The following is a 22,861-nucleotide window of genomic DNA, read 5'->3' as shown; positions in this document are numbered from 1 at the left end:
AGTTCATTTCATAGCCAAAAAGAAACCTAGTTAATGTATACATGAACTAAGAAGGCCAGGCCACTTTGTTCGCCAGGCTACCTTCACAGGCCTACGTGAGGGCAACACAAAATGGTGGCACAGAACAAAATGGAGTCAGACTCGAGAATTACAAAACCTCAAACATAAAGTGCCCCATCTCCCACAAACACATAAACAAAGTGCTTAGACTTAAGAAACAGACTATGCGACCCCAGGGTGGGATCAGAATGGCAATTGGCACATACAGTCACAAGAAGAATTCTTGTTGGAACTAATTATTCAAAAATTCACGTAGAAAATAAAATATTTTTTAATTGTTTGTACGTAATTCTAATATACAAAGGACTTCCAAAACAGAACAATAAAGCAATGTGCACAGGATGTCCCACACTTAATACCAACTGGCTACAAAATATATGGACATGGCAAAAGCAGTTTATATATCAGTTTCATCCCTTTTTCCAACTGTAAAACGCATGTGCAAGTCAAATAATAATAAATGACCATTGTGCATGTCGATAATGTAGCTCCAAGGCGCAACTAATGGGTCAATTTCTCTTTTTTGTAGCCTCGACAGGTAAGTAATTTGGCTTAACTGATAAGCATACAGAATTTTAAACAAGGTGAAAACTGGTTTCTCATATGTCTATATGCGGAAGGATTTAGTAGAGAGCAGAGCCAGAGCCAAGTTAGAATCCTAGCTTGGCTCTAAGAGCCAAAGCACGAGCCAAGCCATCAAAAGATTCAACATGTACATCCTGCAACAAATGCCATGAAGAAAGATGATAAAGACTCATTAAACTATGAAATAATCATTAAATACCCCAATGCTCTGATGACATTGCCACAAGTTACCCAAGAAGAGTCAGCTTGCCATATTCTTTGTATGTATGGCTGATAATGTTATTTAATGTGAAGCACAATTATTTTAAATTAACCATAATCAAGATCCTGGCCTGAGTTATTTTAATGTGCTCTCAAATTGATTGGTTAAGGAAAGTGTTACATAATGGGGCGAAGTATGCCTATTTGGTAGGATGGCCACCTGATAGCTTCTGAATGCTGTGAGAACCTAAGTAAGGTGCCACGGCAAGCCGAAGGCGGTGTCTTCTTAGGCCCAAGGTCACGGAAGTAGCCTTACAGCTGTAAGTGCTTTTATGTGTATGGGTTAGCAAGGGCAAAACTGTTAAGGGGAAAGGGAAGGTATATATGAAATGAATGCTTGGTTTAATATAACACAACAGTGAGAAGTTTAAATCTACTGTTCTTGCATTTATCATTTGTAGTATTTATGAGAACTGAGTATATCCATGTACTACAGGATGAGCCTTTATGTTACTTTATTTATATATTGCATAATAATATTAATAACCTTGAATTTGTAAAGCGCACAGCTACCTCCGAAGCGGTTTCCCGGCGCTGGGGGCCCATTAAGTGAGCTATTTATTGCCCAGAGTCACATGGTGCTGGGCTGACCTGCCGCCGGTGCCAGGGATCGAACCATGGACCCTCTGGACCAGACTTAGGTACCCTGGCCGCTGCGCCACACCTCTTCCACATGCCAGATAAAGTCTCACACTAAACAATAACTATTAAGATCCAGATTTTTAAAAAAGAATATCGAAATATTTTTTGTTAAATAATATTCACACCAATTTCAACATCATGAACACACATTTTGTAATAGCATGGAAATCCAAAAGCAAAAACAATTGATGGCCAGAATGCAGAAAGATTTCATACATTCACCCCAGTACAGAGATCTGGGCCTAAATCCATTGTTTCTTTGCTCACCGTGCCATTCCAGTTTGGATTCAACACAGATCTGTGACTGGCGGTGAGTGTTTGAAAAGTTTCAGCACTCTGTCCATCATCTCCTTGTGTTTGCTTTGTTCGCCCAAAGTTGGCAGGGTATACCCAGACGTGGGTGCCTTGCTCACTTTGCCACTGGATTCAAGCTAGCCTGGCTGAAGAGGGCTGTTAGCCCGAAACCGGTCCGAGCATGCTTGTTTCCGGTCCAGGAAAGACATGGCTTGGCAGTTCGGGCTGGACTGTTCCCATGAGGCACAGGGTCAGACTGATTGCAAAAAGCTGTGTCTGACCTGGGGTGGCAAAGTGAGCTAACGAATGATAATGGAGTCAACCCAGATCTGTCACTTGGAGTGAGTGTTTGAAAAATTTCAACACTCCGTCCATCATCTCCTTGTGTTTTTTTAATAGCATGGAAATCATCATGCTTTTCAAATGCAATTGATTTCAATCTCAAAATAGACCTGGGGGGAAATGTCTGCTTGAGTTATATTATCGATTCAGAAAAGGGGGTGGTGATGAACAGAGTGTCGGAATTAAGCAGACCTCTCTTACCCAGTCCAAAGATCAGGGCTTGATCCATCACCGTTATTTATCTCACTGCACCATCCCAGCTCAGAACCTGGCTATATGCAAATCAGTCTGTCCCTGGCCCAGTGCATCATGGGAACAGGGCAGACTAAACTACCAAGCCAATTCTTCACCAGAAAGGAGACAAGCTACCGGGGACCGGTTTCTGGCATTTCAGCCTTCTTCGGCCCGGCTTGCTTGAATCCTGATGGTGCAGTGAGAAAGGGACTCATGTCTGAGTATACCCTGCCACACCTATAGTGGCCGAAAACTATTCAGAAAAGGGGGTGGTGATGAACAGAGTGTCTGAATTAAGCAGACCACTCTTACCCAGTCCAAAGATCAGGGCTTGATCCATCACCGTTATTTATCTCACTGCACCATCCCAGCTCAGAACCTGGCTATATGCAAATCAGTCTGTCCCTGGCCCAGTGCATCATGGGAACAGGGCAGACTAAACTACCAAGCCAATTCTTCACCAGAAAGGAGACAAGCTACCGGGGACCGGTTTCTGGCATTTCAGCCTTCTTCGGCCCGGCTTGCTTGAATCCTGATGGTGCAGTGAGAAAGGGACTCATGTCTGAGTATACCCTGCCACACCTATAGTGGCCGAAAACTATTCAGAAAAGGGGGTGGTGATGAACAGAGTGTCTGAATTAAGCAGACCACTCTTACCCAGTCCAAAGATCAGGGCTTGATCCATCACCGTTATTTATCTCACTGCACCATCCCAGCTCAGAACCTGGCTATATGCAAATCAGTCTGTCCCTGGCCCAGTGCATCATGGGAACAGGGCAGACTAAACTACCAAGCCAATTCTTCACCAGAAAGGAGACAAGCTACCGGGGACCGGTTTCTGGCATTTCAGCCTTCTTCGGCCCGGCTTGCTTGAATCCTGATGGTGCAGTGAGAAAGGGACTCATGTCTGAGTATACCCTGCCACAGCTATAGTGGCCAAAAACGATTCAGAAAAGGGGGTGGTGATGAACAGAGTGTCTGAATTAAGCAGACCACTCTTACCCAGTCCAAAGATCAGGGCTTGATCCATCACCGTTATTTATCTCACTGCACCATCCCAGCTCAGAACCTGGCTATATGCAAATCAGTCTGTCCCTGGCCCAGTGCATCATGGGAACAGGGCAGACTAAACTACCAAGCCAATTCTTCACCAGAAAGGAGACAAGCTACCGGGGACCGGTTTCTGGCATTTCAGCCTTCTTCGGCCCGGCTTGCTTGAATCCTGATGGTGCAGTGAGAAAGGGACTCATGTCTGAGTATACCCTGCCACACCTATAGTGGCCAAAAATGATTCAGAAAAGGGGGTGGTGATGAACAGAGTGTCTGAATTAAGCAGACCACTCTTACCCAGTCCAAAGATCAGGGCTTGATCCATCACCGTTATTTATCTCACTGCACCATCCCAGCTCAGAACCTTGCTATATGCAAATCAGTCTGCCCCTGGCCCAGTGCATCATGGGAACAGGGCAGACTAAACTACCAAGCCAATTCTTCACCAGAAAGGAGACAAGCTACCGGGGACCGGTTTCCGGCATTTCAGCCTTCTTCGGCCCGGCTTGCTTGAATCCTGATGGTGCAGTGAGAAAGGGACTCATGTCTGAGTATACCCTGCACACCTATAGTGGCCAAAAACGATTCAGAAAAGGGGGTGGTGATGAACAGAGTGTCTGAATTAAGCAGACCACTCTTACCCAGTCCAAAGATCAGGGCTTGATCCATCACCGTTATTTATCTCACTGCACCATCCCAGCTCAGAACCTGGCTACATGCAAATCAGTCTGTCCCTGGCCCAGTACATCATGGGAACAGGGCAGACTAAACTACCAAGCCAATTCTTCACCAGAAAGGAGACAAGCTACCGGGGACCGGTTTCTGGCATTTCAGCCTTCTTCGGCCCGGCTTGCTTGAATCCTGATGGTGCAGTGAGAAAGGGACTCATGTCTGAGTATACCCTGCCACACCTATAGTGGCCAAAAACGATTCAGAAAAGGGGGTGGTGATGAACAGAGTGTCTGAATTAAGCAGACCACTCTTACCCAGTCCAAAGATCAGGGCTTGATCCATCACCGTTATTTATCTCACTGCACCATCCCAGCTCAGAACCTGGCTATATGCAAATCAGTCTGTCCCTGGCCCAGTGAATCATGGGAACAGGGCAGACTAAACTACCAAGCCAATTCTTCACCAGAAAGGAGACAAGCTACCGGGGACCCGTTTCTGGCATTTCAGCCTTCTTCGGCCCGGCTTGCTTGAATCCTGATGGTGCAGTGAGAAAGGGACTCATGTCTGAGTGTACCCTGCCACACCTATAGTGGCCAAAAACAATTCAGAAAAGGGGGGTGGTGATGAACAGAGTATCTGAATTAAGCAGACCACTCTTACCCAATCCAAAGATCAGGGCTTGATCCATCACCATTATTTATCTCACTGCACCATCCCAGCTCAGAACCTGGCTATATGCAAATCAGCCTGTCCCTGGCCCAGTGCATCATGGGAACAGGGCAGACTAAACTACCAAGCCAATTCTTCACCAGAAAGGAGACATGCTACCGGGGACCGGTTTCTGGCATTTCAGCCTTCTTCGGCCCGGCTTGCTTGAATCCTGATGGTGCAGTGAGAAAGGGACTCATGTCTGAGTATACCCTGCCACACCTATAGTGGCCAAAAACGATTCAGAAAAGGGGGTGGTGATGAACAGAGTGTCTGAATTAAGCAGACCACTCTTACCCAGTCCAAAGATCAGGGCTTGATCCATCACCGTTATTTATCTCACTGCACCATCCCAGCTCAGAACCTGGCTATATGCAAATCAGTCTGTCCCTGGCCCAGGTCCCCGGTAGCTTGTTTCCTTCCCAGTATAAGAATTGGCTTGGTAGTTTGGTCTGCCCTGTTCCCATGATGCACTGGGCCAGGGTCAGACTAATTTGCATATAGCCAAGTTCAGAGCTGGGATGGTGCAGTGAGCTAAAAAACGGTGATGGATCAAGCCCTGATCTTTGGACTGGGTAAGAGTGGTCTGCTTAATTCAGACACTCTGTTCATCACCACCCCCTTTTCTGAATCATTTTTGTCCACCATAAGCGTGAAAGGGTATACTCAGATGTGAGTCCCTAGCTCATTGCATCATCAGGATTCAAGCAAGCCGGGCCGAAGAAGGCTGAAATGCCAGAAACCGGTCCCCGGTAGCTTGTTTCCTTCCCAGTATAAGAATTGGCTTGGTAGTTTGGTCTGCCCTGTTCCCATGATGCACTGGGTCAGGGTCAGACTAATTTGCATATAGCCAAGTTCTTAGCTGGGATGGTGCAGTGAGCTAAAAAACGGTGATGGATCAAGCCCTGATCTTTGGACTGGGTAAGAGTGGTCTGCTTAATTCAGACACTCTGTTCATCACCACCACCTTTTCTGAATCATTTTTGTCCACCATAAGCGTGGAAGGGTATACTCAGGTGTGAGTCCCTAGCTCATTGCACCATCAGGATTCAAGCAAGCCGGGCCGAAGACGGCTGAAATGCCAGAAACCGGTCCCCAGTAGCTTGTTTCCTTCCCAGTATAAGAATTGGCTTGGTAGTTTGGTCTGCCCTGTTCCCATGATGCACTGGGCCAGGGTCAGACTAATTTGCATATAGCCAAGTTCTGAGCTGGGATGGTGCAGTGAGCTAAAAAATGGTGATGGATCAAGCCCTGATCTTTGGACTGGGTAAGAGTGGTCTGCTTAATTCAGACACTCTGTTCATCACCACCCCCTTTTCTGAATCATTTTTGTCCACCATAAGCGTGGAAGGGTATACTCAGATGTGAGTCCCTAGCTCATTGCACCATCAGGATTCGAGCAAGCCTGGCCGAAGACGGCTGAAATGCCAGAAACCGGTCCCCGGTAGCTTGTTTCCTTCCCAGTATAAGAATTGGCTTGGTAGTTTGGTCTGCCCTGTTCCCATGATGCACTGGGCCAGGGTCAGACTAATTTGCATATAGCCAAGTTCTGAGCTGGGATGGTGCAGTGAGCTAAAAAACGGGGATGGATCAAGCCCTGATCTTTGGACTGGGTAAGAGTGGTCTGCTTAATTGAGACACTCTGTTCATCACCACCCCCTTTTCTGAATCATTTTTGTCCACCATAAGCGTGGAAGGGTATACTCAGATGTGAGTCCCTAGCTCATTGCACCATCAGGATTCAAGCAAGCCAGGCCGAAGACGGCTGACATGCCAGAAACCGGTCCCCGGTAGCTTGTTTCCTTCCCAGTATAAGAATTGGCTTGGTAGTTTGGTCTGCCCTGTTCCCATGATGCACTGGGCCAGGGTCAGACTAATTTGCATATAGCCAAGTTCTGAGCTGGGATGGTTCAGTGAGCTAAAAAACGGTGATGGATCAAGCCCTGATCTTTGGACTGGGTAAGAGTGGTCTGCTTAATTCAGACACTCTGTTCATCACCACCCTCCTTTTCTGATTCATGAGTTATATTATCCTCACAGTCTAAAAATACCAAGACATTTATTGAAACAGCGCAGAAAATGAATTTTGTATGTATTGCATTCCTGCTTCCCTTAGTGATTATTTTAATGTTTCAGGACTCTCTTTGAGTTATGAGTCTTCTTCATCAGGTCTATACATGGATTACAGACCTCATATTCAATATGTTGATGCCCCATCAAATATAGAAATCTCAATATAAGAGATTACTCCTTCTGATATTTCTCCTAGGACCACTGCCAGTATGAGAGGCGTATCTTGGTGCCATCTGAATAATCACTGAAATACTGAAACACAAGCAGTTAATACGTTTTGTGAATATTATGTTTCTCATTAGTTAATTAGAAACATATTTTTGTGAGATTCTGACTGGCATGAAATGTATAACCAAAGGTGTAAGGGGAAATCATGAAGTGGAAAGTCTTGAACTAATAAATGTTAAAGAGATTATCAAAATGTTAAGGGATGTTTTTAGGCTTTTTGAGAGAATCATAAGTTTGACACATTTCCCCTTGAGTTTGGGCAGGGGCAATTTTTCCAACTGTAACTGTTTCTTTTACCATGTCCTTTCTTTTGCAGACACATTGCCTTTAATCCTTGGCCTGGTCTTGGCATCTGTGGGATTGGTGGTTGCTGTAACCGGCGGAGTGGCCTACTATCTGTGGAACAGGGCTAGGAAAATCCGAAAGTATGAATTGCAGAAATCAAAACAGAAGGCAAAGAAGCCTGCAACTAGAGACAGCCTCCTCCCCCAGGAGAATAAAGTTCTTCCGTTTGAGATGTGAGTTTACTGCCCCGGACGTGATTCCTTTTCAATAGCTTGTGCGTAGGAAGAAGGGACCTGGAGAAGGACTGTGCAGAAGAGATTAAGTGAATGTCACTGAAGAGATCTTGAAAATTACAACTGAAACATCAAACTGTGGAGCAATGGGATGCCTGAATTGCTGAACAGATTTAGTATTTGAAACTCCAAGTAGCAGACTGCAAAGAGCCTGTTAAAGTTCTCTGTGCTGAACTAAAGTATTAGAGGTTTATCACCTCAAACATTGTGAGTTTCAAAAAGGAATCACTAGCCCCCTCATCTATGCCCTTAAAAATGCAAGCAGACACTTTCAAATACTGTATGTCACGTCTCCACTGGATAATGAGTTTTTTTTAATGTCATGCACTGCAAATTGAAATCACCTCAAGATGCTGGATATAATATAGGAGCGGTTATAATACAGGGGTCATACTGGAGGCTAATTCATGCGCAGCAGTGTAAGCTTCTCACACTACCCATCATGAAGGGACTTCAGACTCCTTGGAATACACAACCCTGCAGAATTCACATCAGCGATATAGTTCACTTACACAGGGATACGTTTGGGGAGGTTGCGAGGTGGCTTTTGCATTCTGAAGCAATTCTACAGCTGCAGGTCAATAGAGAGGAGTCCAGGCACCCGTGTTAATAGCCAGCCCTACCCTCTACATTTGCTGCATTGAAGACCAATGTCTGCACTGACACAGTGTGTGATCTTGAAGCCGGTGTATTTTATTCCATTTTACATTGTTCTTTTGATGCCATTGTTTGTGCCTAAATGTGGGACTGTCGAAATGAATCACTGTAGTAACAAATTGCTTTTTTGCTCCAAAAGCACAGCTGATAACTAAAAATTCACTCCCACGATTGCCAACATGAGCTCAGCTAGTAGACGGTTGGGTGGGTTGGTGGTGTTTTAAAAATGGAAACGTTCTGTTGAGTTTCAGATGTTGCACATGGATTCCTAAAACAGTTATGTGCTTGTGTTTTGATCCAGTGATCTGCTTTACACAAGGCGCTACTGTATTTGTCAGATATAAGTTCGACGTATAAGGCATTTGTATGCCTTTACTGTAATACAAAACCAAAATTATCATGGGGCAACCCGGTATCCCCGGGTACCTTGTCCTCTTGAGAAAAACATTTTTTTGCCTATTCTTCTCTGGCAAAATACACTTAAGTATATTATAACAGGCTTTTAATTACTGCATGTTTTTCTCTAATATGAGAAAGATGATGTAGTAGGTGCTCCAAAAATTGTGCAGCGAAAGTGACAAGTTTGAGATGCCGAGCTACCTTTCCACGGATTCCCGGTGGCTAAAAGCTTTGGCTTCAGTACGTATGAGAAACCACCAAGTGGTTTGAACAGCTACTGTACCAGTGTGGCAGATTTATGCAAACCAACTTCTCTTTACCAGCAGACGGCTTTCATTGTACCCTTATTTGAGTTTCTGGAGTGGACGAAACTTTGACAAATTACCTTCTTGACAAAATTTTAAAAACTGAACTGGAATCACGAGTCCTTCGTGTTGAATCATTGTACTACTCTGTCAACATCCTTTTCATTTTCCTGATCATCAGGAAACATGTTGAGATCACAGACCCTATCTGGGGTTTCAAAGCTAGGTCCCTGTCTATGATAACGCCCAAGCTCTTGGCATATATTTTGGGGGTTCCCTCATCTCAGAAGATCAAGCCCCCTTTCAGCCTGATCAGACCTCTGAAGGTTGACGCTAACATGAGCTGATAAAAGCTGATTATTCGCATTTAGGAAGGAGCAGGAGGGGAGGAGAAGGCTGCTGTTGCCATGCACTGCACCTGAGCAGCGAGCCTCATTTAGCCCCGTTGAGTCTTTTCAGGTCGGTAGGAGCAACAAGACCCGCAAGGATCCACAAGAAGATTATTATTTGCAGATGGGGCAGAGGAAGAAGAGAAGCGGGCTTGGCCCCTGTGAAACGCCAGCCTGTGTGCACAAGGGTCTTGCCTAATAGTGCACGAGGCAGGTCCAGGGACAGGAGCAATGAAGAGATCAGTCGGAGATGAGCAAGCCAGCGAGACTTGCAGACCAGTGAGAGGCATGGTTCGCCCAGGAGTTTGGGCAGTCTGGGTAATCCAACTCTCTGGCTCAAGGTGGCACAAGGAGGCATAGAGGGATGTCATAAAAGGGTATAGGTGGAACAGGAGGTTAGGGATAGGAGCACGTGTAGTGCGATAGGCACCTGCTGCGTTTGGTTGAGAGCCACGTGGCGTGAAAGCAGGCAATTTAGAGACGGGTGATGCTTTCTCCTGCTTCTCTCCCCCGCTTCACCCCTCCGTTTGACTCCTTTTGCCCCATTTCTCTACTCCTACATCTACCCTGTTCCTAACTGCCCGGACCCCTCTTTTGACTCTTCCATGACCTACTACCCGCAGAAGATTGGTAGAGCGGTCACACCGATCCCATAACGCTTATGAATTACAATCCGGTTTTACTCTGTCAACAGTGTTGTTGGAATGTTGTAGTGTTAAGAAACTCAAGTGCACTTATGCATTTTTCTCACATGACAATTTCACTGAGCCTTTTTTTGGAGCACCTTCTACATTGTCTTTTGCATATCAGGCAGTAATTAAAAACATGATTTAAGATACTGGATTATCAGTTGTTATGCAGACAGTTATGCGGAAAACGTTTCACCCAAGGGAACCATTGCTGCTCCATGTTTACAGCAATGCAGACATAAGATTGAAACACAATCGTACAGTGTAGGCCTTAGCAAAAAGACTGACGGAAGATAAAAGTCAAACATATAAGGCGTACCCCTTGATGATACTACTGACGTAAGATGTACACCCAGCATGCCACGTGCCTGTCTTCGGGAAACTACTAATAGTACATGCAAATCCAACTTGTCCAAAACTCATAAGGTATACAGCTACCAGACCTAAGATTTAAAGCCAGCTCTTAAGACATAAACATTTACAACACTTCTGATGTAAGATGTAAGCCAAACATCTGGAGCCGTAAGTTATAAAGCATGTACCTTGACAACACTCCAGGCGCACATTTGTGGAAAAAGTTTCCAAAACTTGCGGGTAAGACTGGGAAGTTTTCATAATCTTTGATAAAAAATATGTACATGTAAATGTATTTAGCAGCTGTGCAAAATACTAAGCAACCTACATGTAAACGCCCTCTATGTACATAGACAGATTTATTATACTTTCATTCCTTCAATCTGGAAGTGTATGCGTAAGGAGGCATGCAACATTAAAAAAAACACACTGGAAGCTATCTAAGTTTGGGGAATGCCAGTATGAAAGAAGGGGCTGGACTTTTACATTTTTCTGGGTGTAAAATGCTTAAGAGAGGGCTGCAGGAATGAGCTTTGCCGTTCTAGGCAAAGAGAACACTTGCCATCACCGACTGGTGCTGTGGTATTATTTTCTAAAGAGCTAGTAAACTTAATTTTTATTTAAGAAATATGCAGCAAAATGACAATCATTGATTATTGAGAAAAAGCTTTTAAAAACTCATGAAAAGCAGAGATGAAATCTTGTTCAATAAAAAAAGTCGAATACACACGTTTGATCCCTTTTTGAATCGAAATCGTACTACCCCAGATGTGGAAAATAAATTGTCTGTTATTGTAGAGTTCTGTTTATGGCTCTGATGGGTTCAACATTTTAAACAGTTTACAGACTGCTAAGTCAGTTCAGAGTATGTTTATCTTACAGAAAGCTGTTGTCCTACTGTGGTGTTAATCTGCTTGCAGAGACCTTCATCCTTGGCGGAGGATGCAGAGATGCTGAATTGTGAACGAGTAAGTGCCGCCATTTTCAAGGGCCTTTTTCTGCTCTCTGACCTTTCTTGGAAAGCAGGCCAGGATAAACAAGTGAAAGGCCTCGGGACTGTGCTGGCCTGACTCTCACAGTTGCTGGGAATAAGCAGAGTAACTAGAAATCTGCAACCTCGGTGGGAAATTCTTCAGCAAGGGCTTCAGACTTCCTCTGTGAAAGCATATTCTTTCCCACTGTTAAATACCTACTATATATCATGCATTATATTGCATCACAATAGTTGTGCTTCTATTGCTTTGACCTAATCGCAAGGTAAGTATAGTAGACGAATACAATAGTTACTAGAGTCAGGTAGACAATGCAGAGGGACACATTGTCACAATATACTTAACAAGATAAAGTGGTGGTAGGCAATGTGCTGGATGCAATGGTATTGATATAGCATCATAGAACCCTTCACTAGGGATGCAACATGTAAATTTGACATTTAAGGCCATCATGATTCTGCATAGATGAGATTTAAGCCAAATATATTGTTATTTAGCACATTTTGCTATTAATATGGAATTTAATGCTTAAGTCTGGGTTATGACGTTCCATTAACTTTCATCGCAGACTGAAGTCTGATTCGGTTTTGTGGTGGTGGGTGGTCAGAAGTACAGTATCGAGGTACTGCAAAAATAAGATGTAGACACAGCACGAGAGATGTACGAGTTCCTCATACCAGTGGTGTTAGAATAAAATTTTACATGAACGTGTTCCTTAGCCTTTCTGATCTTAACCCTACATAAAACCATATTACTTCTGATACTATAGGTACTGGATGAAATCTAACATTAACCATTATAGATAGTTGGATATAAAGTTCATAGCCTCCCATTGACCAAGCACGGTTTGAAAATATTCTCTCCTTTTTTATTCTTCTAATTTCGTTAGAGAAACATTAATTCTTAAACCTTATGTATGACTAATGCAGTTAAACAGTACAACTTAAAACACCCTCTTCTGGTCTTTTGCTATTTTTCAGTTTGAAAAAAAAAATCATAAAATTAACAAATGGTCAAGCCAGTTTAAGTGATGAGCACTATTTAATATTGTATAATTTTCTTATTTTTGTAATTAAGTTTGAAAAAAATAATCATATTATATAATTATCATCAACACATCTGTGAATACATTAATAAACATGATAACATTGTGGGTCATCATTTCAAGAAGTACCCAGTGCTTCAAAACTTTGAAGCACACCTGTGTGTTCTGGCCACATCTCTTTCAACTGGTAAACATTTCATACTCTACATTCGCACATCCGTCTGCTTACGTATGGAGACTTACATTTGTTTAAAAATATGGTCCTCATACATCTGCTACAGAGTGTTTGGATACCTTCACAGGTGATTAGCATTCTATGAAAACACACATAACATAACATGATATAACATATAGTACCCTAGAGATTAAAGCTGCTACACGAATGTCACCCAATTGTATATCTTGACTTCATCTATGAAGTATATTATTAGCATCTGTTAATACATTTTTACAAACAACCGTTCGTATAAATAAAAAAATAAAAATTCTAATTGTCATATACACATAAACACACACATAAAAATCTGTCTCTCTATATGTTGTAAACATAGAGAACAATTATCATAATAGGAAGTCACTTATGGCCTTAAATTCGGCGGACAAATTACTCCACCACAAATGTAACGGAAATCCTTTCCGGCATATTACAAGTGTATTATATCCAATGGCACGTGCCATATGGCAGAAGGGATATCCGTCATGTTCGTGACAGAGTAACTGGTTCGCCGAACTCTCAATCAAGCCATGGTCATTTTGCATGCACCAGAGTTTTGCATATTTAAAAAATAAAGACCAATTTGAATAAACTATTCTCAGTCCCCTTTTAATTTCAATTCTTAATTCAGCTTTCCTCGAACACACTCTACGAGGGGTGTCTTCCTAATCCATTGCATTTTCATGGTTCTCGGCGATTTTAACTTCAACCTGGAAAAAGAAGTAGACCCAGATTCCCTAAAGCTGATTGAGGCTATGAATGCGTTTGGACTATCTCTAATCTCTAGAGGACAGACTCACAAGACCGGACACATGCTAGATGGGGTTTTCTCCAACTACCCAGATACAAACCTATTACCTTTGCTCCCCCTCACTTGGTCCGATCACTGGGCAGATAACTGGCAGATAAAGATTAAAAAAACACCAGACACAGAGATACATGACAAAAAATCTCTAATAGAGTCTGGCAAAAAATTCAGCCGGCCGAACTATGAGATTATTTTACTTCTATACCCTGCCAACTATAACTGACAACTTCTAGCAAAGTGTTGAAAACTTCTTGTGCAGGCTAAAGTCAGCCCTAGATACTATAGCACCAGTCAAACAAAAAATCATACAAAAGAAAGCCTCCCAGCCATGGTACAACAAAGACCTTAGGGCATCAAGGCAGGACTTCCGTAGGCAAGAACAGAAATGGAGGACAAAGTATGAGGTTGAGGAGAAAATCATCTACAAAAACAAATTATCCAAACATAAAAAACGTATCCTAATGGCAAAAACCTCCTACTACTCTGAGCAGATAAAATTAGCCTGTGATGCTAACAAAATTCTTGTTATAAAAAACTGGTGGTTCCAGTGTGCCCCAACATTGCAGTGATAAATGATGAATTTTGTAATGCTATGGCTAACTTCTTCCAAGAAAAGGTTGCCAACATCTTTAACAAACTCACTGCAGGTAGGACAGCCATCCAACTGGATGGGCTATGTCTACATATGACATAAGTTATTTCTAAAGACAGTGGTCCCTAGACAAGGGTTAATGTGAGTAAATAATAAATAGAGACCCAATCAGTACTATATATTACAGCTGTTCAGCGGGACAGGTTTTTTTTAAATATGCAGTTGCTTAAATATATTCAAAATGAAGCAAGAAACATAAAGGGCCAGATGCATCAAAGGGTTTTGCCCATTCTGTGTCTATGGGAAAATGTGTTCATGCATATGGCCCTTAAAGTGTATTGTGCGCCATATACACGTCTTTAGTTAATACTCATTTTGTGTAATGGTGTCTCCACTATAATTTGTTTCTCATATCAAAATGTGCCATATACAAGCAATTTACTCTGCCTGAGCCTTTCTGTTTTCATGTTGTATGTCCTTCCCACTAAGTTGGATACAGGTTTGTGTCCAACTTTAATTGTTTATTGTTTTATTTTGTATATACTTAAGCAACTGTATATTTAAAAAAAACCCTCTAAGGCTTCACAGCTGTGAAAATATAGTACTGATTGGGTCTGTATTTATTGTTTATTAAAGTATTGGGTACTGTAGAAGTTCAAAAGCAATTCAAACAATAAGGAGGTGTTAATCATTTTCAATATAATATTATTTAATAAATCCATGTTTACTGACTATAATAGTATTCATAAATGTAACAAAGAAACAGGAAAATGCACAGGTAAGTACGTTTATTAGTAAAGATCCAGAGAACTGTTACCCAGCGGCAAGATATGATGGTGCGGGAAATTTGAACAGAGACTGAAGGGCACCGATACTTAGATTGCGACAGGTGATGGAATGTCTACCGCCATGGACCAGTAAGTTACAATGGGGTAACCCAATATCCCACAGAACCTGGGCGGAAGTAGAAAGTATACAAACGGTTCTGTCGGGTATGTACTATTTCTTTAGGTTGTACTGAATATTAAACAATATATACATTTTGAAGCGAGTTCATCAAAGAAGAAAGAATATATACATTATGAAGCAAGTTGTACAAGGAAGACAACTTGGAGACAGAGAAAGCTATCGTCCAACCACAAAGGACCCCACTGCGGATCTCAGAGTCCTGACAGGAGAAGCAACCCAGAGAGGAATTGATGAGGGTTTCCTGAGTCGGCACGAATAGGACTTTCTCAACCAAAAAGAACCTTGGATTCCAACTATCTACACCCTGCCAAAGGTACACAAGCGACTAGAAAAACCACCAGGGAGGCCAATAGTATCTTGCTGTGGTTCAATTTTAGAACCTTCTAACCAGTTTATTGAACACTTCCTAGCCATGGGTCCCCAAAACAAAATCCTTTGTGAGAGACAGCATGCATATAATACAACTACTGGAAGGGCAACCTTGCGATCACCGCAAACTGATATTGGTCACGTTCGATGTGTCATCATTATACACATCTATCCCGCAGGACAAAGCAATATAAATAATAAATAATCAGAACAACTTTGGATTCAAGACCAGTACTGCACTGGATCCCAACAACCTTCTTGATTTCACTGCTTGAGATAGTGATGAAAAATAATTATTTCATTTTCAGGAGACAGTTCTATTAATGTAAAGGAGTAGCTATGGGTGCTACGTATGCCCCAAGTCTAGCTAACATTTTCATGGCAGCTACAAAGAGGAACATCTGTATAGTCAGTCAAACCCGTACCTCAACAAGATTGAGGTTTGGAAAAGATATATCGATGATGTGATAATGATATGGTCTGGCGAAGAGAGTGAATTGATGGAATTTCAAGCATGGCTCAACAACAGGAGCAATTTACAATGGCTTGCAGAAGAGAATCAAAAGATTTCTTGGATCTCACATTCAGGATAGATGATGGACTGCTATATTGTGAACTCTATCAGAGGGCGATGGAGAGAAATACCTTGTTGATGTATGGCTTCCATCACTGCAACCTAAGGGATAACTTGCCTTACGGACAGTATTTGAGGCTGAAGAGAAATTGCTCCCTGAGAAAGGACTTTTTCAGGGAGTCAGAAGTATTAACAACCCGATTGAAGGCCAGGGGATACCCGACTGGCCTTTTGAAACGTGCCAAAAAACGAGCTTGGTACTGTCCCCGGTACCAGTTACTTGAAGTCAAAGAGAAATCCAAAGAGACCAACAATATTGTCTGCGTAACGACAGTAAGGAGCAATGATATCAAAAAGATTGTACAGAAGTATTGGAATCTCATTGCTGGTGAACTACAAACTACTCAACAGCCATTGTTCGCCTTAAAAAGGGGAAGAACATTAAGGACAGGGTTGTGAAAGCTTTCCTAGAACCACCCAAACAACCAGACCTTAGAGGCTACCTGGGCCTACCGCCTGTGACTGGGCATCGAAGATGTGGAAGCTGCAAAGCATGTGATTTGTGCAGGGAGGGCGCTGATTTCACATACAACAATAGAACCTACAAATTACCACACTTTACCAACTGTAATAGCTCCCAGGTGATATACGCTATCCTTTGCCCCTGCACTGAAATATATGTTGGTCAGACGACACAGAGAGTAAAAACTAGGATCCTGCAACATATGAGCAGAATAAGATGCAAAACAGTGGGGGCACCATTGGTTGACCACTTTATCACGCACAACCACACACCATATGACATCACGTAGTGGGTCTTGGAAAAGATCTGCCCGAATGCCAGAGGGGGATCTGTCACCAAGTCTCTTAATTACAAGTGTAGATGGATACATTCTCTCAACTCAGTACAGAATGGGTTGAATGAGATGGAGGAGATTTCTAGACAAATGGGACAACTGTAGTTGAATAGCTGAGTGTTTCAGAACGCCCCCGAAGCTTGATACACCCTGAATACCTGCGGACAGTCAAGTCCTCGTTACCCCAGGTTTTTAATCCCTAGTGGTTGCCCACTTTATTGAGTAGCAAGTGGAGAAGTGTGGCTCAGTGGTTAGAGGCGGCAGACCCGGATGCTGGGATCGACCGTGGACCAGGGTTCGATTCCCCGCCTCAGCGGGTCTCGGGCTCAAAATTCCACGGCCTCGACAATTCTCGCTCCGGTGCCTACTCGACTCACGGGGTCTCACTCTGCAACTCTGGGCAATAGCTTGCTTAATCTCCACAACGGCCCCTCGCGGCGGGATGCCTGGCTTTCACCTTGTGGACACCCTGCCGGGGCCTCTCACAGGGGAATACCAGGACGGGTTCCCTAAGCAAGCGCCAGGATGCCCTTTGGGTGACAGGTTGCGCTATATAAGTATACCTACATTTACAAATATGTATACCTCCACCTAGGGGTTATTTAAGATGAATACCCTCAACTGCAGTTACCTGAGGTAATTACGTTCACGGAATGCATATTATATCTAGTAACATGAGGGAAATATTTCTGCCTTTAGCTAGGTGACATAGTAAGGTCCCAGCCCAACGGCCGATATAGAACGGACCCAGTTGGTAATTGGCAATGTCGCAATGCCTAATAAACTGAATATAAATATTACTGCGATATTGTCAGTGTGGGCACCCTGTTAACCATTATTTGGCCCGTAGTCTTTACTAGGTTAATGAACTTACGCATATGTTTAATTTAAACAGAACACACAACATTCTGAGAATGGTGAGAACGTCTCGGTGTGCAACCTTTTTTAATTCACATACAATGTCAATGTTGCATACACGCGAAATGCTAGCTAGGGGATGTAGCAAGGTCCCAGGCTGATGGCCGCCTTAGAACGCACGCACGCACAATTGTAATTGACAATGTCTGAAATGCTTTCTAAACTGAACAAGCCTAATGTGGTCTGAAAACTGTGATACAGTTAGTGCGGGCACTTTATTAACCATTATTTTGCAAGTGGTAGACCTTGGTTGAAACATCATCACTAGGTTCATGGCTAATTAAGCATATCATTTGCAATATTTGAAAGTGAACACACAATGTGCAGAATGTATTCTATAAAACGTGATAATGTCACTATTCGCATACAATGGCAATACTGCATATACGTGAAGTATTTGTTTGCTGACTAAATATGGAAATAGTATTGTTATGCTCACAGCCATTGTAGTACATGTGCATATTTACAATGTCTGAAATGCTTTTCAAACAGAACGCACTGTGTGCAAAATGTACCCTGTTAACTGTGATAATGTCACTGCGTGCATTTTTTTAAATACGTTTTCAAATACATGTGCAACCCACCTTTCTTCCACTACAAATGATATTCCAGAATACCCACTCATGCGAGCGCCATCCCCACCCTTGGCATGTTTTTAATGAGCACAATAGTTTGGCACGATTAGATAGACCAATGGCTCGAACACTAATCGGCCTGACAACGTCAGCTGACGTACTACACCAACGCAAAGGTGGTTGTAATGCAACCAGGCGGCGCGTCGTTTCCAGTGAAACGTCCTCGCGCTTCCAAAACCGGCTTATACAAGTCCGAGTCGTTAGCCGCTGTCACTTTCTCAGCGAGCGCGGACGGAGCAAGAAGAAATTGCAGCATCCGAGCGATCTTTGTATTCATTACAACGAATTGAAAGGTGAGTAATTTGCACGAGTCAGACAAACCGACCCGTTAATATTAGCATCTTACAGTCGGAGGGGTTTAATTAACCAGCACTTTCCATTTTTAGACCACATCCGGGCCTTGAATTGCCTGAATCTTTGCCATGAGAGTGGATTGCATCATTTTTGAGCAAGCTTACAAGTGAATTGATTGCAATAAATAGAGCAACTTCCATGATTAAAGGTGAGTTGCCAGCCTAACTTTGATTAACTCCTGGGCAACATGAGAATTTAAAATGGGTTAGTAATCCCCACGCACGATTTTCTCCCTTAGACACACCCTACAAGGGAACCAGTACTCCATGCCAGCCACAGACCAACCAGTGGCTCTGCCTGAACCCCACCTGGGTGCGCCTATCAGGGCCCCCTTTGAGGTGAGTTACTACTGCCTTCAGTGCTAACTAGTTGCTCTGGCACTATCCACCCAATTAAATCCAAACCTGACCCTCGCTCATTTCATTCAACAGGCTGTCCGTCCCCCCTTTTACCAGTCCTGATGAAGACCCGCATTGACCCTTTAAGAGGGCTTATCCAGGGTTGAAACGTCGACATTAGAATCCTTTGGACCAGCTTTATGGACTCTGCGAGAAGACCAATGGATGTGGTCCGCAGAAGTTCCTTAAAAAACATTGTACTACTGGCCAATTTCCCCTCCTCCTTTCAGGTCCCTTTCCTTTCAAACACCACTGTATATTTGACACTTTCACAAATACCACTGAGCACTGAATGTCACCTTTCTTCACACTTGATGCGCCATTTTGTACTGTGTACAGCCTTTCATAATTGAAATCCGGGTAATTATCAATAGAAATAATTTATAAAAGTGTTTTGATTTACCCTAGATGGTTTGGATATACATTTTTTCTTCCTTGATGAACTCGCATCATAATGTATATATTCTTTCTTCTTTGATGAACTCGCTTCGAAATGTATATATAGTTTAATATTCAGAAAAACCTAAAGAAATAGTACATACCTAGGCTTTCCTGTTTTCAGTTTCTATTTTTGGTAAATTCTGGTGGGGTTTTTTCCAGTGTTTTCAATATCTTAAAAAACAGTTGTTATCAGTGGTTACACATTTTCGCGCCACTAAAAACAACCGAAAATGTGTTTTTCCGGTGTTTATGGAACGTTTTGCTTTTATTACTTGCTTTCTGCACTTTAAGAACATGGTATATAGACAGTGTACTTATAGTGTATATGAGGTCCAAATAGATTTTTGCACATTAATCTTATTGTAGTACACCATACAATACTTCTTCAGTGAGTCTTTGGGTCATGTGCGCTCGCTCTTTCCTTCCCATGTAATCTTCTGTGAAAAGCCCCTCTCAGCATTCATAGCCCCTTGGGCTGAGAACCATCAGCTAAGGGACCCAGTTGGGATGACTCTTTCTTTGATGAAACATAAAGCACAAAATGATAAATATTTGCATTCTAGTTCCTGTGCATAAGAAAACAGTGCACCAGAATGAACTAAAAAGTCAATAGCATCCCTCATTAAATCTGAAGATGGTAAAGATGCTTTCAGGAAACCATCTAACAAGTGACAAGGATCTCCTACAGGGAATCACTTCAGCTCGGGTATCAATTTTGACAGGTCATCACACAACATTTTTATATACGTAGCTGAATCACTGCAAATACAAACAATATCACTCCAATCTTTGTTGAACTTGGAAAGAACCTTTTTTGCAGAGCATTACAAGTGACACTGAGTTCAATGCTTTCCAAAAGTCTGGTGTCATGTTTTCACCACTATCCCAGATGCTTGGTGATATATATACTTGTCACTATACCTTGCATTGAATGTTTAAAGCCTGAGGTAATTCACCTACTATCAATATTGACCCACTAGAAACTATGGTCTGATGAATTAATGGTTTTTACCCATTCTCTGTGGGTAAATGTGATGACACATATTAGGAAAGATTTTTATGAAACCAGCCATTTTACCTATCAGTGAAAGAATCAAATGCAGCCAAAATATCAAATAGGAGTTTGATATTTTCTGATTCTCTACAGTTTATAAAATAATTAAACTAGACCTAAAACATGAAACTAAACCCTGCATCTTTAGACCAAAGGCCACAAAACTGAAAAAAGTAAAAGGAAGAAGAAACAACATTTTAGTGGCATCCCTAAAGAACACAACTCAAGCAGAATAATGTTAGCCAGTATTCCTTACTGCTAGCTTGTATAACAAAGTTACATTGTATTGACACCTTCAGGAAGAAAAAAATGACTCTTTTACTCTCTTTTTCCTTTCTTTGAATGGCATTTAGTGTGTTGTTGTGCAGGTGTTTTTCGGTGTTTATATGTTTTCACCGGTGAGGGCTATTTATCTTTCAGTGGGGTTTTATCAGGTATTATAGGTTTAAACCTAAAACCCCACAGCCTATACATCCAACAAAACCGTTTGTATACTTTCTACTACCGCCACAGACAAGCAACTCCACAGTAACTCTGCATCCCACTCCGTGTCCCAGATGCAGGCCAGCGAGGCATCAGGGCCCCAGGACTGTCCGCGCTTTCTTAGGTTTTCGATACCATGGTGTTGCCAAGAGTGCGCAATGATAAGTGATGCATCACTGGTTTTGCCTAGCGGTGCACCTCATTTCATGATTGTAGCCCTGAAGTTCCACTTCCCCTGGGACTCTAGCTGGTCATCCTGGCTGTTGGCTAGTTTGAGAGGTTGTTTATCTGTGCTGCACTTGGCCCTGGCTGCTCCATTCTGCATTCCATTGTTTTTGTTTCCTCCATTGGAGGTGGACTTATAGGCTATTTTTGCCTCTAGAGGCAAAAAAAGTCACATTGGGCTGACTTGCCGCTAATGGGACTTTTGGCAGTTTTCGCCCACTAACGTCAGAATTTGTATCGCTTTCACACTAGTATTAGCAGCAGTTTTCACCGCGGTTACCTGAAACTATCGCGATGTAGCAACGTATTGTAAATACATTGCTAACAGGGAGAGTTTTTGGTGATAGGCTGCGTTAAGAAAACTGCTGCTAACTAGCGTTAACCTTAGTTAGCTGCATTTCTTGTAGATGCACGCTTAGAGGGATATTCACAACGGTAATCTTACACTTGAGTCAATCTACATGTGTAAGTTTACTCTAACAATTTGTAGTAAATGTAGTACTTTTGACTATTCACCATTTATGAGTATAAAGTTATTACAAAGGCTCGTATGCTTCTTGCCCCTGAAACCAGGGGGTGGAGACTAATTTTCAAATGTAAAGTTACTACTTGTAACTTTTGATACGTAGGCAGCGGTCTTCGCCACTGGTACAGAGATCTCCATAATGATGAAGTGAAGGGAACATTTTAAATATTTGTTAAGGTTTAATACAAATAGTGAAAATATTTTAAGATAGATATCCATACTAATATAATAAAGAGAGAGCCCAAACCTTTGAGGCGGGTAATCTCAGGAACCACAGCACCAATCACAACACCCAATACAGCGTTGGAAAGGGCAGTTACAGCAGAAGGACATAGGCTATGCAGACACCCACCATATACATTTAAAAGGTAAAAGAACCATGCCAGCAACCTAGTCCCTTGTAGGTGTGTCTGCATTGTGCTGTGGGCGTGTGCTGGGGGCGTAACAAACGCTGGAGGCGTGTGGTACGTTCCACCCTTCATGCCATGTCTCATATCGTGTGCTAATCCCACCCTGCTCCCTTTAAATACCCCTGCACCCCATAATCATAACCCACCCTTACTCCTTAAAATACCCCAACACCCTTAAACACTAACCCATCTTAACCCTATAAATATACCCTGTACCCCAAAACCCAACCCTATCCCTAAACCCTACAAATACCCCTGTACCCCAAAACCCAAACCTAGCCCTGAACCCTATAAATACCCCTGTACCTCAAACCCAAAACCTACCCCTGAACCCTAAAATACCCCTGTACCCCAAAACCCAAACATAGCCCTGAACCCTTAAAATACCCCTGTACCCCAAAACCTAAACCTACCCCTGAACCCTAAAAATACCCTTGTACCCCAAAACTCAAACCTAGCCCTGAACTCTAAAAATAA

At 42.6% G+C, this 22,861-nt stretch overlaps 1 protein-coding gene across 1 annotated transcript in view; it reads left to right on the top strand.

Annotated features, from left to right (window-relative positions):
- LOC147662122 (intercellular adhesion molecule 1-like) overlaps positions 1–11,317 on the top strand; it is a 258,970-nt gene extending 247,653 nt beyond the window's left edge. The window contains exon 9 of the mRNA XM_086951095.1: positions 7,466–11,317. Within this exon, the coding sequence (XP_086807221.1) occupies positions 7,466–7,671 (206 nt within the window). The 3' untranslated portion in view covers positions 7,672–11,317. The remainder of the gene's footprint in view (positions 1–7,465) is intronic.
- Positions 11,318–22,861: the final 11,544 nt, after the last annotated feature.

Source organism: Lissotriton vulgaris, unplaced genomic scaffold (assembly GCF_964263255.1).
Source record: "Lissotriton vulgaris unplaced genomic scaffold, aLisVul1.2 SCAFFOLD_261, whole genome shotgun sequence".
In the NCBI taxonomy this organism is placed as follows: Eukaryota; Metazoa; Chordata; class Amphibia; order Caudata; family Salamandridae; genus Lissotriton; species Lissotriton vulgaris.
Note: the sequence above shows the minus strand (reverse complement) of the source record. Positions and strands in the feature narration are given on the sequence as shown.